This window comes from Tachypleus tridentatus, chromosome 12 (assembly GCF_004210375.1).
Source record: "Tachypleus tridentatus isolate NWPU-2018 chromosome 12, ASM421037v1, whole genome shotgun sequence".
Taxonomy (NCBI): domain Eukaryota; kingdom Metazoa; phylum Arthropoda; class Merostomata; order Xiphosura; family Limulidae; genus Tachypleus; species Tachypleus tridentatus.
This window is the reverse complement of record NC_134836.1, coordinates 82,253,367-82,270,929: the sequence shown is the minus strand read 5'-3', so window position 1 is coordinate 82,270,929 and position 17,563 is coordinate 82,253,367. Positions and strand designations below refer to the sequence as shown.

The 17,563-nt window shown below is 38.9% G+C and overlaps 1 protein-coding gene across 1 annotated transcript in view; it reads right to left on the bottom strand.

Moving 5' to 3' along the window:
- LOC143233812 (sodium/potassium/calcium exchanger 5-like) overlaps positions 1-16,889 on the bottom strand; it is an 87,329-nt gene extending 70,440 nt beyond the window's left edge. Inside the window, exon 1 of the mRNA XM_076470524.1 lies at positions 16,502-16,889. Within this exon, the coding sequence (XP_076326639.1) occupies positions 16,502-16,667 (166 nt within the window). The 5' untranslated portion in view covers positions 16,668-16,889. The remainder of the gene's footprint in view (positions 1-16,501) is intronic.
- Between the last annotated feature and the right edge of the window lie 674 nt (positions 16,890-17,563).

The window sequence follows — 17,563 nt, the reverse complement described above, 5'->3', positions numbered from 1 at the left end:
TGCTGCCTCAACTTGGAAGTGAGTAGAGACCAATTGGGCATTCACATCACAGGATGCTGCCTCAACATGGAAGTGAGTAGAGACCAATTGGGCATTCACATCACAGGATGCTGCCTCAACTTGGAAGTGAGTAGAAACCAATTGGGCATTCACATCACAGGATGCTGCCTCAACTTGGAAGTGAGTAGAGACCAATTGGGCATTCACATCACAGGATGCTGCCTCAACTTGGAAGTGAGTAGAGACCAATTGGGCATTCACATCACAGGATGCTGCCTCAACTTGGAAGTGAGTAGAGAATTCAATTGGGCATTCACATCACAGGATGCTGCCTCAACTTGGAAGTGAGTAGAGACCAATTGGGCATTCACATCACAGGATGCTGCCTCAACTTGGAAGTGAGTAGAGACCAATTGGGCATTCACATCACAGGATGCTGCCTCAACTTGGAAGTGAGTAGAGACCAATTGGGCATTCACATCACAGGATGCTGCCTCAACTTGGAAGTGAGTAGAGATCAATTGGGCATTCACATCACAGGATGCTGCCTCAACTTGGAAGTGAGTAGAGATCAATTGGGCATTCACATCACAGGATGCTGCCTCAACTTGGAAGTGAGTAGAGATGGGCATTCACATCACAGGATGCTGCCTCAACTTGGAAGTGAGTAGAGACCAATTGGGCATTCACATCACAGGATGCTGCCTCAACTTGGAAGTGAGTAGAACTAATTGGGCATTCACATCACAGGATGCTGCCTCAACTTGGAAGTGAGTAGAGAACAATTTAGCATTCACATCACAGGATGCTGCCTCAACTTGGAAGAGAGTAAAATTAAATTGGGCATTCACGTCACAGGATGCTGCCTCAACTTGGAAGTGAATAGAGATCAATTCGGCATTGACATCACACGATTCTCCCTCAACCTGGAAGTGAGTAGAGACCTATTGGGCATTCACATCACAGGATGCTGCTTCAACTTCGAAGTGGGTATACACCAATTGGGCATTCACATCACAGGATGCTCCCTCAACTTGGGAGTGAGTAAAGATCAATTGGGCATTCACATCACATGATACTGCCTCAAATTGAAAGTGAGTAGAGATCAATTGGGCATTCAAATCACAGGATGCTGCCATACTTAAAAGAGAGCAGAGACCAACTGGGCATTCACATAACAGGATGCCGCCTCAACTTGGAAGTGAGTATAAACCAATTGAGCATTCACATCACAGGATGCTGTATCAACATGGAAGTGAGTAGAAAACAATAGGGCATTCACATCACAGGATGCTGCCTCAAATTGGAAGTAGGTAGAGATCAATTTGGCATTCACATCACAGGATGCTGCATCAACTTGGAAGTAAGTATAGATCAATTTGGCATTCACATCACAAGATGCTGCCTTAACTTCAAAGTGAGTACAGACCAATTGGGCATTCACATCACAGGATGCAACATCAACTTGGAAATGAGTAGAGACAAATTGGGCATTCACATCATAGGATGCTGCCTCAACTTCGAAGTGAGTAGAGACCATTTAAGCATTTACATCACAGGATGCTGCCTCAACTTGGAAGTGAGTAGTGACTAATTGAGCATTCACATCACAGGATGCTGTCTCAACATGGAAGTGAGTAGAAACCAATTGGGTATTCACATTACAGGATGCTGTCTCAACTTGGAAGTGAGAAGAAACCAATTGGGCATTCACATCACAGGATGCTGCCTCAACATGGAAGTGACTAGAGACCAATTGGGCATTCACATCACAGGATGCTGTCTCAACATGGAAGTGAGTAGAGATCGATTGGGCATTCACATCACAGGATGCTGTCTGAACATGGAAGTGAGTAGAGACCATTGGACATTCACATCACAGGATGCAGCCTGAACTTGGAAGTGAGAAGAGATTATTTGGGAATTCACATCACAGGATGCTGTTGAACATGGAAGTGAGTAGTGACCAATTGGAGTTTCACATCACAGGATGCTGTCTCAACGTGGAAGTCAGTAGAAACCAATTGGGCATTCACATCACAGTATGCTGCCTTAACTTGGAAGTGAGTAGAGATCAATTGGGCATTCACATCACAGGATGCTGCCTCAACTTGGAAGTGAGTAGAGATCAATTGGGCATTCACATCACAGGATGCTGCCTCAACTTGGAAGTGAGTAGAGACCAATTGGGCATTCACATCACAGGATGCTGCCTCAACTTGGAAGTGAGTAGAGACCAATTGGGCATTCACATCACAGGATGCTGCCTCAACTTGGAAGTGAGTAGAGACCAAATGGGCATTCACATCACAGGATGCTTCCTCAACTTCGAAGTCTGTATAGACCAATTGGGCATTCACATCACAGGATGCTCCCTCAACTTGGAAGTGAGTAGAGACCAATTGGGCATTCACATCACAGGATGCTGCCTCAACTTGGAAGTGAGTATAGACCAATTGGGCATTCATATAATAGGATGCTGCCTCAACTTGGAAATTAGTAGAGACCAATTCGTCATTCACATAATAGGATGCTGCCTCAACTTGGAAATGAGTAGAGACCAATTGGGCATTCATATCACAGGATGCTGCCTCAACATGGAAATGAGTAGAGAACAAATGGGCATTCACATCACAGGATGCTGCCTCAACTTGGAAGTGAGTAGAGACCAATTGGGCATTCACATCACAGGATGCTGCCTCAACTTGGAAATGAGTAGAAACAATCTGGCATTCACATCACAGGATGCTGCCTCAACTTGGAAATGAGTAGAGACCAATTGGGCATTCACATCACAGGATGCTGCCTCAACTTGGAAGAGAGTAAAATTCAATTGGGCATTCACATCACAGGATGCTGCCTCAACTTGGAAGTGAGTAGAGACCAATTGGGCATTCACATCACAGGATGCTGCCTCAACTTGGAAGTGAGTAGAGACCAATTGGGCATTCACATCACAGGATGCTGCCTCAACTTGGAAGTGAGTAGAGACCAATTGGGCATTCACATCACAGGATGCTCCCTCAACTTGGAAGTGAGTAGAGATCAATTGGGCATTCACATCACAGGATGCTGCCTCAACTTGAAAGTGAGTAGAGACCAATTGGGCATTCACATCACAGGATGCTGCCTCAACTTGGAAGTGAGTAGAAATCAATTGGGCATTCACATCACAGGATGCTGCCTCAACTTGGAAGTGAGTAGAGACTAATTGGCATTCACATCACAGGATGCTGCCTCAACTTGGAAATGAGTAGAGACCAATTGGGCATTCACATCACAGGATGCTGCCTCAACTTGGAAGTGAGTAGAAACCAATTGGGCATTCACATCACAGGATGCTGCCTCAACTTGGAAATGAGTAGAGACCAATTGGGCATTCACATCACAGGATGCTGCCTCAACTTGGAAGTGAGTAGAGACCAATTCGGCATTCACATCACAGGATGCTGCCTCAACTTGGAAGTGAGTAGAAATCAATTGGGCATTCACATCACAGGATGCTGCCTCAACTTGGAAGTGAGTAGAAACTAATTGGGCATTCACATCACAGGATGCTGCCTCAACTTGGAAGTGAGTAGAGACAAATTGGGCATTCACATCACAGGATGCTGCCTCAACTTGGAAGTGAGTAGAGACCATTTGGGCATTCACATCACAGGATGCTGCCTCATCTTGGAAGTGAATAGAGACCAATTGGGCATTTACATCACAGGATGCTGTCTCAACATGGAAGTGAGTAGAAACCAATTGGGCATTCACATCACAGGATGCTGTCTCAACTTGGAAGTGAGAAGAGACCAATTGGGCATTCACATCACAGGATGCTGCCTCAACTTGGAAGTGAGTAGAGATCAATTGGGCATTCACATCACAGGATGCTGCCTCAACATGGAAGTGAGTAGAGACCAATTGGGCATTCACATCACAGGATGCTGCCTCAACTTGGAAGTGAGTAGAGATCAATTGGGCATTCACATCACAGGATGCTGCCTCAACTTGGAAGTGAGTAGAGACAAATTTAGCATTCACATCACAGGATGCTGCCTCAACTTGGAAGTGAGTAGAAATCAATTGGGCATTCACATCACAGGATGCTGCCTCAACTTGGAAGTGAGTAGAGACCAATTGGGCATTCACATCACAGGATGCTGCCTCAACTTGGAAGCGAGTAGAGAGCAATTGGGCATTCACATCACAGGATGCTGCCTCAACTTGGAAGTGAGTAGAGACCAATTGGGCATTCACATCACAGGATGCTCCCTCAACTTGGAATTGAGTAGAGACCAATTGGGCATTCACATCACAGGATGCTGTCTCAACTTGGAAGTGAGTAGAGACCAATTGGGCATTCACATCACAGGATGCTGCCTCAACTTGGAAGTGAGTAGAGACCAATTGGGCATTCACATCACAGGATGCTGCCTCAACTTGGAAGTGAGTAGAGACAATTGGGCATTCACATCACAGGATGCTGACTCAACTTGGAAGTGAGTAGAGACCAATTGGGCATTCACATCACAGGATGCTGCCTCAACTTGGAAGTAGGTAGAGATCAATTTGGCATTCACATCACAGGATGCTGCCTCAACTTCGAAGTGAGTAGAGACCATTTAAGCATTTACATCACAGGATGCTGCCTCAACTTGGAAGTGAGTAGAGACCAATTGAGCATTCACATCACAGGATGCTGTCTCAACTTGGAAGTGAGAAGAAACCAATTGGGCATTCACATCACAGGATGCTGCCTCAACTTGGAAGTGAGTAGAGATCGATTGGGCATTCACATCACAGGATGCTGTCTCAACATGGAAGTGAGTAGAGACCATTGGACATTCACATCACAGGATGCTGCCTCAACTTGGAAGTGAGAAGAGATCATTTGGGCATTCACATCACAGGATGCTGTCTGAACATGGAAGTGAGTAGAGACCAATTGGGTTTCACATCACAGGATGCTGCCTCAACTTGGAAGTGAGTAGAGATCAATTGGGCATTCACATCACAGGATGCTGCCTCAACTTGGAAGTGAGTAGAGATCAATTTGGCATTCACATCACAGGATGCTGCCTCAACTTGGAAGTGAGTAGAGATCAATTGGGCATTCACATCAGAGGATGCTGCCTCAACTTGGAAGTGAGTAGAGATCAATTGGGCATTCACATCACAGGATGCTGCCTCAACTTGAAAGTGAGTAGAGATCAATTGGGCATTCACATCACAGGATGCTGCCAAACTTGGAAGTGAGTAGAGACAAACTGGGCATTCACATCACAGGATGCCGCCTCAACTTGGAAGTGAGTAGAGACCAATTGGGCATTCACATCACAGGATGCTGCCTCAACTTGGAAGTGAGTAGAGACCAATTGGGCATTCACATCACAGGATGCTGCCTCAACTTGGAAGTGAGTAGAGACCAATTGGGCATTCACATCACAGGATGCTGCCTCAACTTGGAAGTGGGAGAAATCAATTGAGCATTCACATCTCTGGATGCTGCCTCAACTTGGAAGTGAGTAGAGACCAATTGGGCATTCACATCACATGATGCTGCCTCAACTTGGAAGTGAGTAGAGACCAATTGGGCATTCATATCACAGGATGCTGCCTTAACATGGAATTGAGTAGAGAACAAATGGGCATTCACTTCACAGGATGCTGCCTCAACATGGAAGTGAGTAGAGACCTATTGGGCATTCACATCACAGGATGCTGACTCAACTTGGAAATGAGTAAAAACTAATCTGGCATTCACATCACAGGATGCTGCCTCAACTTGGAAATGAGTAGAGACCAATTTAGCATCCACATCACAGGATGCTGCCTCAACTTGGAAGAGAGTAAAATTCAATTGGGCATTCACGTCACAGGATGCTGCCTCAACTTGGAAGTGAATAGAGATCAATTCGGCATTGACATCACACGATGCTCCCTCAACCTGGAAGTGAGTAGAGACCTATTGGGCATTCACATCACAGGATGCTGCCTCAACTTCGAAGTGGGTATACACCAATTGGGCATTCACATCACAGGATGCTCCCTCAACTTGGGAGTGAGTAAAGATCAATTGGGCATTCACATCACATGATACTGCCTCAAATTGAAAGTGAGTAGAGATCAATTGGGCATTCACATCACATGATACTGCCTCAAATTGAAAGTGAGTAGAAATCAATTGGGCATTCACATCAGAGGATGCTGACTCAACTTGGAAATGACTAAAGACTAATCTGGCATTCACATCACAGGATGCTGCCTCAACTTGGAAATGAGTAGAGACCAATTGAGCATTAAAATCACAGGATGCTGTCTCAACATGGAAGTGAGTAGAAACCAATTTAGCATTCACATCACAGGATGCTCCCTCAACTTGAAAGTGAGTAGAGACCAATTCGGCATTCACATCACAGGATGCTGCCTCAATGTGGAGGTGAGTAGAAACCAATTCGGCATTCACATCATAGGATGATGCCTCAACTTGGAAGTGAGTAGAAATCAATTGAGCATTCACATTACAGGATGCTGCCTCAACTTGGAAGGGAGTAGAAACTAATTGGGCATTCACATCACAGGATGCTGCCTCAACTTGGAAGCGAGTAGAGACGAATTGGGCATTCACATCATAGGATGCTGCCTCAACTTCGAAGTGAGTAGAGACCATTTAACTTTACAGCATTTGACTAGAGACCAATTGGGCATTCACATCACAGGATGCTGTCTCAACATGGAAGTGAGTAGAAACCAATTGGGTATTCACATCACAGGATGCTGTCTCAACTTGGAAGTGAGAAGAAACCAATTGGGCATTCACATCACAGGATGCTGCCTCAATTTTTAAGTGAGTAGAGATCGATTGGGCATTCACATCACAGGATGCTATCTGCACATGGAAGTGAGTAGAGACCAATTGAGCATTCACATCACAGGATGCTGCCGCAACTTGGAAGTGAGTAGAGATCAATTCGGCATTCACATCATACGATGCTGCCTCAACTTGGAAGTGAGTAGAGACAAATTTAGCATCCACATTACAGGATGCTGCCTCAACTTGGAAGTGGGAAGAAATCAATTGAGCATTCACATCACAGGATGCTGCCTCAACTTGGAAGTGAGTAGAGACCAATTGGGCATTCACATCACATAATGCTACCTCAACTTGGAAGCGAGTAGAGAGCAATTGGGCATTCATATCACAGAATGCTGCCACAAATTGGAATTGAGAAGAGACCAAATGGGCATCATATCACAGAATGCTGCCTCATTTTGGAAGCGAGTAGAAACCAATTGGGCATTCACATCACAGTATGCTGTCTCAACTTTGAAGCGACTAGAGACCAATTGGGCATTCACATCACAGGATGCATCATCAACTTGGAAGTGAGTAGAGACCAATTGGGCATTCACATCACATGAAGCTGCCTCAACTTGGAAGCGAGTAGAGAGCAATTGGGCATTCATATCACAGGATGCTGACTCAACTTGGAAGCGATTAGAGGCCAATTGGGCATTCACATCACAGGATGCTGCCTCAACTTGGAAGTAGGTAGAGATCAATTTGGCATTCACATCATAGGATGCTGCCTCAACTTCGAAGTGAGTAGAGACCATTTAAGCATTTACATCACAGGATGCTGCCTCAACTTGGAAGTGAGTAGAGACCAATTGAGCATTCACATCACAGGATACTGTCTCAACTTGGAAGTGAGAAGAAACCAATTGGGCATTCACATCACAGGATGCTGCCTCAACTTGGAAGTGACTAGAGATCGACTGGGCATTCACATCACAGGATGCTGTCTTAACATGGAAGTGAGTAGAGACCATTGGACATTCACATCAAAGGATGCTGCCTCAACTTGGAAGTGAGAAGAGATCATTTGGGCATTCACATCACAGGATGCTGTCTGAACATGAAAGTGAGTAGAGACCAATTGGAGTTTCACATCACAGGATGCTGCCTCAACTTGGAAGTGAGTAGAGATCAAATGGGCATTTACATCACAGGATGCTGCCTCAACTTGGAAGTGAGTAGAGATCAATTTGGCATTCACATCACAGGATGTTGCCTTAACTTGGAAGTGAATAGAGATCTATTGGGCATTCACATCAGAGGATCCTGCAACAACTTGGAAGTAAGTAGAGATCAATTGGGCATTCACATCACAAGATTCTGCCTCAAATTGAAAGTGAGTAGAGATCAATTGGGCATTCAAATCACAGGATGCTGCCAAACTTGGAAGTGAACAGAGACAAACTGGGCATTCACATCACAGGATGCCGCCTCAACTTGGAAGTGAGAAGAGATCATTTGGGCATTCACATCACAGGATGCTGTCTGAACATGGAAGTGAGTAGAGACCAATTGGAGTTTCACATCACAGGATGCTGCCTCAACTTGGAAGTGAGTAGAGATCAAATGGGCATTTACATCACAGGATGCTGCCTCAACTTGGAAGTGAGTAGAGATCAATTTGGCATTCACATCACAGGATGTTGCCTTAACTTGGAAGTGAATAGAGATCTATTGGGCATTCACATCAGAGGATCCTGCAACAACTTGGAAGTAAGTAGAGATCAATTGGGCATTCACATCACAAGATTCTGCCTCAAATTGAAAGTGAGTAGAGATCAATTGGGCATTCAAATCACAGGATGCTGCCAAACTTGGAAGTGAACAGAGACAAACTGGGCATTCACATCACAGGATGCCGCCTCAACTTGGAAGTGAGTAGAGATCAATTGGGCATTCAAATCACAGGATGCTGCCTCAACTTGGAAGTGAGTAGAGACCAATTGGGCATTCACATCACAGGATGCTGCCTCAACTTGGAAGTGAGTAGAGACAAATTTAGCATCCACATTACAGGATGCTGCCTCAACTTGGAAGTGGGAAGAAATCAATTGAGCATTCACATCTCTGGATGCTGCCTCAACTTGGAAGTGAGTAGAGACCAATTGGGCATTCACATCACATGATGCTACCTCAACTTGGAAGCGAGTAGAGATCAATTGGGCATTCATATCACAGAATGCTGCCACAAATTGGAATTGAGAAGAGACCAAATGGGCATCATATCACAGAATGCTGCCTCAACTTGGAAGCGAGTAGAAACCAATTGGGCATTGACATCACAGGATGCTGCCTCAACTTTGAAGCGACTAGAGACCAATTGGGCATTCACATCGGAGGATGCTGCTTGTACTTGGAAGTGTTTAGAGACCAACTGAGCATTCACATTTAAGATGCTGCCTTAAACTGAAAGTGAGAAAAGACGAATTTAGCATTCACATCACAGGATGCTGACTCAACTTGGAAGTGAGTAGAGGCCAATTGGGCATTCACATCACAGGATGCTGCATCAACTTGGAGGTGAGTAGAAATCAATTGGGCATTCACATCACAGGACGCTGCCTCAACTTGGAAGTGAGTAGAGACCTGTTGGGCATTGACATCACAGGATGCTGTCTCAACTTGGAAGTGAGTAGAGACCAATTGGGCATTCACATCACAGGATGCTGCCTCAACTTGGAAGTGAGTAGAGACAAATTTAGCATCCACATTACAGGATGCTGCCTCAACTTGGAAGTGGGAAGAAATCAATTGAGCATTCACATTACAGGATGCTGCCTTAACTTGGAAGTGAGTAGAGACCAATTGGGCATTCACATCACATGATGCTACCTCATCTTGGAATCGAGTAGAGATCAATTGGGCATTCATATCACAGGATGCTGCCACAAATTGGAATTGAGAAGAGACCAAATGGGCATCATATCACAGAATGCTGCCTCAACTTGGAAGCGAGTAGAAACCAATTGGGCATTGACATCACAGGATGCTGCCTCAACTTTGAAGCGACTAGAGACCAATTGGGCATTCACATCAGAGGATGCTGCTTGTACTTGGAAGTGTTTAGAGACCAACTGAGCATTCACATTTAAGATGCTGCCTTAAACTGAAAGTGAGAAAAGACGAATTTAGCATTCACATCACAGGATGCTGACTCAACTTGGAAGTGAGTAGAGGCCAATTGGGCATTCACATCACAGGATGCTCCATCAACTTGGAGGTGAGTAGAAATCAATTGGGCATTCACATCACAGGACGCTGCCTCAACTTGGAAGTGAGTAGAGACCTGTTGGGCATTGACATCACAGGATGCTGTCTCAACATGGAAGTGAGTAGAGATCAATTGGGCATTCACATCACAGGATGCTGCCTCAACTTGAAAGTGGGTAGAAATCAAAGGACGCCGCTCGAAGATTACATAACTATTACTTAGTGCTCAACTAATGCCAATATCTGAGTGTTACCTAAGTATTATATAATGTTTAAGCTATGTCGACACCCAAGGGTTCTATCACTTGTAACAGACATCAGAGAGCGGGACTGTTTTAAAGGAGGTATTACATTGTAGTTTTAAGAAGTGGCTTTGGTATGATGATCCAGCATATAGTTCCCGAACGAAGCACTACAGGGTTATATAGATCAATCTGTTATTAAATTTATAGTAACAGCCAAAGTCTTAAAATTATTATTTTATAAAATTTGCATAATTTTGGTTTACAGTTATCAGTATTGAAAAGTTTTATCACAATTACAGTTTTGCTTAATAAGTAACATTTTCATTTAATATGCTATATTAATTTCAAGTTCTTATTAACTCTATAGTGTTCTCTTATATATTTAATTACCAAAGTTCTTTCGCCAGATGATATTACTCAGGTTGTATAGATAGATAGTGTTACTAAAGATAGAGTTTGTATTAGTATATGGTGTTACTAAGGTTCTATAGGCAGATGGTCTTACTAAAAATAGTGTTTATATAGACAAACAGTCTAACTATACTTCTGTAGGATTCCGAACAGATTTCAGTTTGTGTTAACTTATATTTATAGTTTTCGTTTAGATAAATAATTGTATTACATGTGTTTTACAAAGATGGATGGTGTTAGTAGTTTGATTTCGTTACTAAGGTTAGGGCTGCTAGGGTGGGTGGTGTTTCTATAAGTGGATAGTTCAGTAGTATGATAATCTCATCGTATGTTGTCTTAAAGTGTCTCAACATATTATTATGCCATTGGCATTGTTCTAAAGATATAGTTTGATGTCCTAAGCTGTTGCAAGTAAAACCATTATTTTAATGTTACATATGTCATATTTTACGACAAAATATATCTCAAGTTATCCATTATTTAAAAAAAAAATTGTCAGTAATTTTCTCTTCACACTTTTGTAACATTCTGTCATTAAAATAGCTTTTTTGTAATACATAATGTATTATTTTATAAATATTGAATGAGACTGTACCACCAGTTGTGTCTTTAGGTATAATTTTGTTACTTATTTATCATGCTAATTATAGTTTTCACTTCTATATTAATTTGCATAATATACTTTTGCATTTTTGTCATTTTATTTGTAAAACACATATTGCTATTTTGCTTATATCTGATTACATAAGTACATGATATAACATCTAAGAATGGTTACTTAAAATTTCACGTTTAGTTTTGTACGTTGATTTGTTTCACTAAAGTGTTAAAGATCTACTCAAACAATTGCTTTTAACTATTATCATTCTTACCTTACTTTAGATATTTTCACAACTTTTTGTCTAGAGCTCATTTCTTGCTAGTTTGTAACTTTAGATATATAGGCTCGGTAAATAATATTCTTATTATATAGAAAACCGAAACAAATAGGCAACATTTTAAATTCTATTTCTAAGACACCTCAGGTGATGCATTTGACTACAACTCCTATTAATACAGTTATGTTTTCAAGACCATGACAGTTCAATAAATTTTGACTTTTAGAAAATAAAAAGGGCTGGAGAGTACGTCACGCGGTTAAATAATTAGTCTTCTCTTACAGCTGATAGAATAAAAGGCCAATAACAATGAAAGGTCTGAAATTTCAAAATATTTATAACACGAAAATTCCACCTTTTTGGTAATAAAAACAATTTCTGTTTTGTAATTTTATATATATATATGACTAAAGTCATATCACTTTATAACAATTGTAACGTATGTATTAAATACTTATTCGCAAATCAGAAATTCTAATACGCTATAACATTTAATCTTAATATCTCACCAAAACATCAAATACATTTTCACATACGTACGTAGTTTATAAATGAAAAGACCTGACAATAATAATCTTGAGAGGACCTTTAATTATTAATCAATTAATTTTACTTTTGCATTTTGCAAATGCAGTATGTTTACTGTTTATCATTATGGTAATAATGTAAAATCACCGACTGGACAATTATACCGAAACATTTACTAACAAAACTTCAATATACATTGATATACTATAAACACTTAATTTATAAAATACTAAACTAGCTTCCATACAACGTTTCTACATTATGTTCACATTACTGTTTCAGTTAAGTATTATGTTTTACATTTGTGTAAATGAACATGTGAAAACAAACACTAAATTTATCAAGAAACATTGTACTAAAGATGTGTCACTACATACATAAACACAGTCGAACATGATAATTTTGTGACACTATCATCTGTTCACACTCTTAGTAGTTTCTCAAGTAATAGAAGTATTATGTCCAAGCAAGTAAACCTAAATTTATCTGATATTTACGACTCAACATTATTACTACACTTGGATTTTAAAACAGTTAGAAAGTGCCAAATATAGAGTTAATACAATCAAAGTATCTTCCATTCATTAAGCTTTTTATGTCACACAAACAGTTAATGTTGTATCGAGATACCATAATCCATGCTATTGAGATATATATTTTGGATTAGTAGTAATTTAATTTCATTAAAATAATAAAACTAAATCCTATGACTTTACTGTTTATCATTATGGTAATAATGTAAAATCACCGACAGGACAATTATACCGAAACATTTACTAACAAAACTTCTATATACATTGATACGTTGTACAACTTTATATTTTTTGATAAATGCTCTGTCTTTATGCATATTCGTTGCCCCCTTATGTGGGCTGCACACCTTTCATGCAATGAATTGTTTGTTTGTTTTGAATTTCGCGCAAAGCTACTCGAGGGCTATCTGCGCTAGCCGTCCCTAATTTAGCAGTGTAAGACTAGAGGGAAGGCAGCTATTCATCGCCACCCACCGCCAACTCTTGGGCTACTCTTTTACCAACGAATAGTGGGATTGACCATCACATTATAACGCCCCCACGGCTAAAAGGGGCGAGCATGTTTGGCGCGACGGGGATTCTTGTTTCCATCTAGATTGAAAATAACCGAGGTGTGACCTAAAGCATTTTATAGTTGTATAAGCATTCATCTAGCCCATGTTCGTAGTTGCAGAAGATGAAGTCTGACCAGGTTGAGGCTCACAAACATCTTAAAATTATGAGATATATCTAAACTGAGTTCTGCACCTTACAGGGTTAAAAAAACTTTTAATAGCTCAGTTTCTAACATCACAAAATGTCGAATTTTAAATAACATAAGTGTCTGTACAAACATATCAATTTTTAGTGTCATCATTGTAGTTAAAAGCTATTCTGACTAATGTACCGAGACACCTCAAAGCACGTGTTAAACTTGTGAACAATCAAGTGACTGGAATCGAGAGTGTTTGTGTTTTGCTGATGCAAGTAATATGAACGGGTATTTATCTCGCCTTAATATCCGTTAACAGCTGCCACCAAGGGGTAAGATCTGCCAGGACAAGTACTTTAAATTAGCTGTCCTCATGTCCTCATTGTAAGAAAACAGTGAATACACTATGGTAGAAATATTATCAACTCAGCTTGTAGTGGATCACGCATAGTTTGATAAAAACATTTTAAAATACATAAAGGGAGACACAAATCAAGAGGATTCTATTTAATATAATAGTGTAAATTGTTTGTCAGAATGACCTATAAAAGAAATTAGTTAAAGAGAACTTTAAATCTCAACAAAGTTTAATCAAATAGACTGTTAAAATGTAGCTAGAGAAGAAAGTACTATTATTCTACATGACAAACTATTTTATTGTAAATTGTAAATGCAGCCAGACGTCCAGTCACGTAACAAACAGGGATGGCGACAACGTGTAAAGCAGTTTTTACTGTTAAAATACCAACTGCTCCTGTTAAGAAACATTTTAATGCTCACCTCCAAGTGAACTGGAAAGTTCGGATGAATTTAGTGCTTGTTTCTGACTAAGTTATTTTAGATTGGAACATGGTTTATTTATATTAGTATTCCTTAAAATTTACATAACAAGTATGGATGTACCAAACGATTATTATTATTTTATCAATGTACGTTACAAAGTAACGTAGAACTATAGTTTGGAATGACGTAAAATATTGGAGATACAAAAACATGTCATATTTGCAAAATTCATAATAAAGAAAAATCTGTTGTCTTTTTATGAGTGGGAAGAATGTAGTAATGAAAAGTAAAGCAATTCTAAAATGTAAAGAATTGTTTTTATTATTTTATAATTTTACCAATACGCTTATTCGAAGATTGCGATTCAATGCTTTGTGTGTGTGAAAAGCAGTCACAATAAGATTATTCAAGTGCTAGAGTAGTTAGGGTCAAGTGAAATACAAGTATATCTGTCTCTCGTGATGACACGAAACCCACTTCAAATAAAACTGTATTCTCAAGATAGCTGGTATGGGTATTAAAACTTTAATTAACATAAAGAAGAATGTTTCAACCTTCTTAGGCCATCTTCAAGTTAACAGAGAGTTTGACTAAGTAGGTGGAAACGTTTTTCTGTACTTTATTTTAATTAAAGTTTAATACCCACACCAGCCATCTTGAGATCAGTTAGCGAGTCAGAACATATCACAATGGTATGACATAGCTTGCTTATCTGTTTAAAAAAATGATGTTACTTTTTAGTTCAATTATTATACCATCAGGTTGAATCTGCAATAATGGTGTGATGTAGCTTATTTATCTGTTTAAAATAACCTGTTTAGTTCAGTTAGTTAGCCAACAGATTGAGTTTACGATAGTAAGCTTCTTTATCTGTTCAATACAGACTACTGATGTTTAGTTTACTCTATGATCCAGCCTGTTTAACTGTTTACAATACCCATTTACGTTTAGTTCAATTGTGGCTTCATCAGGGCGTTCAGTATACAAGTGCGTTCTTCTAGACCACCCTCACTAACAACATATATCTTCAACATTACTGTGAAGTGCTTTGGATTATTATTATTCTACCCTCTTAGATTATGATTACAAAATTATTATTAAAGTTTTGTCTACTCGCTTAATCTCTAACAGTTTGACCAAATCGTTAACTGTTGTATACTGAATTGTGCGTTTATGTACATAGAGAGTTATTGTTTTAATTCCACTGATTTTTAAATTGCTAGTAGATTACAGTGCACTTGACTGAAACAAACTGTGTTTTAAAAATATATCATTTTTTTTGTTTAAAGTTAAGCACAAAGCTACACCACGGGTATCGAAACTCGGTTTCTAACGTTGTAAATTTGTACACATACCGCTGTGCCATTGGGGGGCAACAAAAATAAAGGAAACATGTTATAGTGACGTCTAGAGTGGTATTATATTTCATTATTCTTAAATTAAACTATGTATTTTTATTGAACGAGACGTCATATCGGATGACTGTTATCGACCCTATTGTATATGTGCATCGCCTTACGTGTGATATGCGACTATCCTTTCATCAAATGTATTTAGGTTAAACGTACTCCTTGTCACTTCTTTGCAATATAAGTCTACAGATGATATTATAGTTATGATGAAATCATTCGAATGTGTTATCTACGATATCCAATGTTTTCAAAGACGGTCCGATGTGCATAATAGTTGCATTCTACGGACAGAAACTAATCGTAACTTAGAATAAAAATTAGCGGCGTAACTGTTTCTATCAAAAAGTTTTATGTCCTTGGGTTTAACATCGACAATAAAAATCATGTAATAAATAATTTGAGCTCTTTCTGTATTTTACGCAGTATTACTAAATTCTCTGTCCATAGTAACCTCAAGTTATATTTTCAAAAACTAGTTTAATAGTTAAAGTCTTTTAGATCGAGAGTAACTTCATATCCATTATATATAAGTAATAATTGACAAAACATAGGTTTAAGTTACGATGATGTCAAAAATAGAACAAAAGTAATTGTTATCTGATATAAAAATTAAATGTCATTCCTCGTGATATAAATATGTTTTCTTATCAATTACATACAATACGTCTCCAGAGGTATAGCGGTATGTCTGCTGACTTACAACTCTAGAAAATGATTTTCGATATCAGTGGTGGGTAGAATCAGTTATGTATTTTTGTATTAAAACTACAAACAGACAAGAAAAGAAAACTCATGAAACATTTTTGAATAATACTCTCAGACTATTTATAAGTTGTGAAAAAACATTTTATATAATATATCTTTAGTACTTGTCCTCTATCGTTATAAATCAAACAAAAAAATCTTTAATATGCTAGCGATACAACTAATACTAAATGTATAGTTTTGAAGTAAACTCACCAATATCTCTAGCTGGCGATCCTGCTGCGCTGTAAAAGGCATGTTCTTTAGGAATTTTGTCATGATAAATCTTTGAAACAATAACTAAAGCAGAAAAGATGCAGAGAAGTCGAACACGACTTTGACCGAAAGCTCTTAATACAACCTCTCTACGATTGTTAGTCATAGCAGCCACTGATATCTGTATCTAAATACCGTTTTTCTTTCTTTCTTCGATTTAACATGAACCTCTGAGGATAAATTTTATTTAGTTAGAAACTGGTTCTTAAAATTGACTCTGGAATTGTTTTTCTAATCATAACTAACTTCTTAGCTTACGAGCATCCGAGTCCTGGTAAAAGGAAGGTTGAACCCTGCACCCTAAAGACTTGTTTTGCAATGTAGTATCGTTGTTGTTTCTATATCACATGATCCTATTTGTACAATTATACAACAAGGTTTATTTATCTTGACAAATACTTCTATACTGTAAATAATCTTTATCTTAGCCATTTTTCATTGTATATCTTTTGCACATTAGACGTCAATAGAAAGTTGCTGATAAAAAAATCTTACGTATTATCACAACATTAAGCTGGATAAAACTAAGTTTTCTTTCATTGTGTGATGTTTTGAAAGATACTCTCAATTTTTCAGCTGTACATAATTTGAAATAATACACAGAAACACATAATGCATTTAAAATATATATATATCTAAATGCTTCAACATTGCAACATTAATTAAATTATATTATTATAAATAACGTAAGATAATTTTATAACCCTGAAAATTCCCAATTAGTTATTTAAATGAACTTGAATGGCTTTATTGTGCAAAAAAAGATATTATGGATCAGCTTAATTTAGATTAACCAATCTTTTGTTACCCAAGGCTGTTTAAACAAAACACACAACAGTCTGCAACAAGATTTAATTTTATGTTAGTTTATTACATATATATATTTCTTTTTGAACATCCTTTTAAAAAAAATCTTCAAAAATGATCATCAAAATGTCTTTGTCTTCAAACAAGACTACTCTTGCTTAAATGAATAATTTCCTCAAATAGACACTGGAAGTT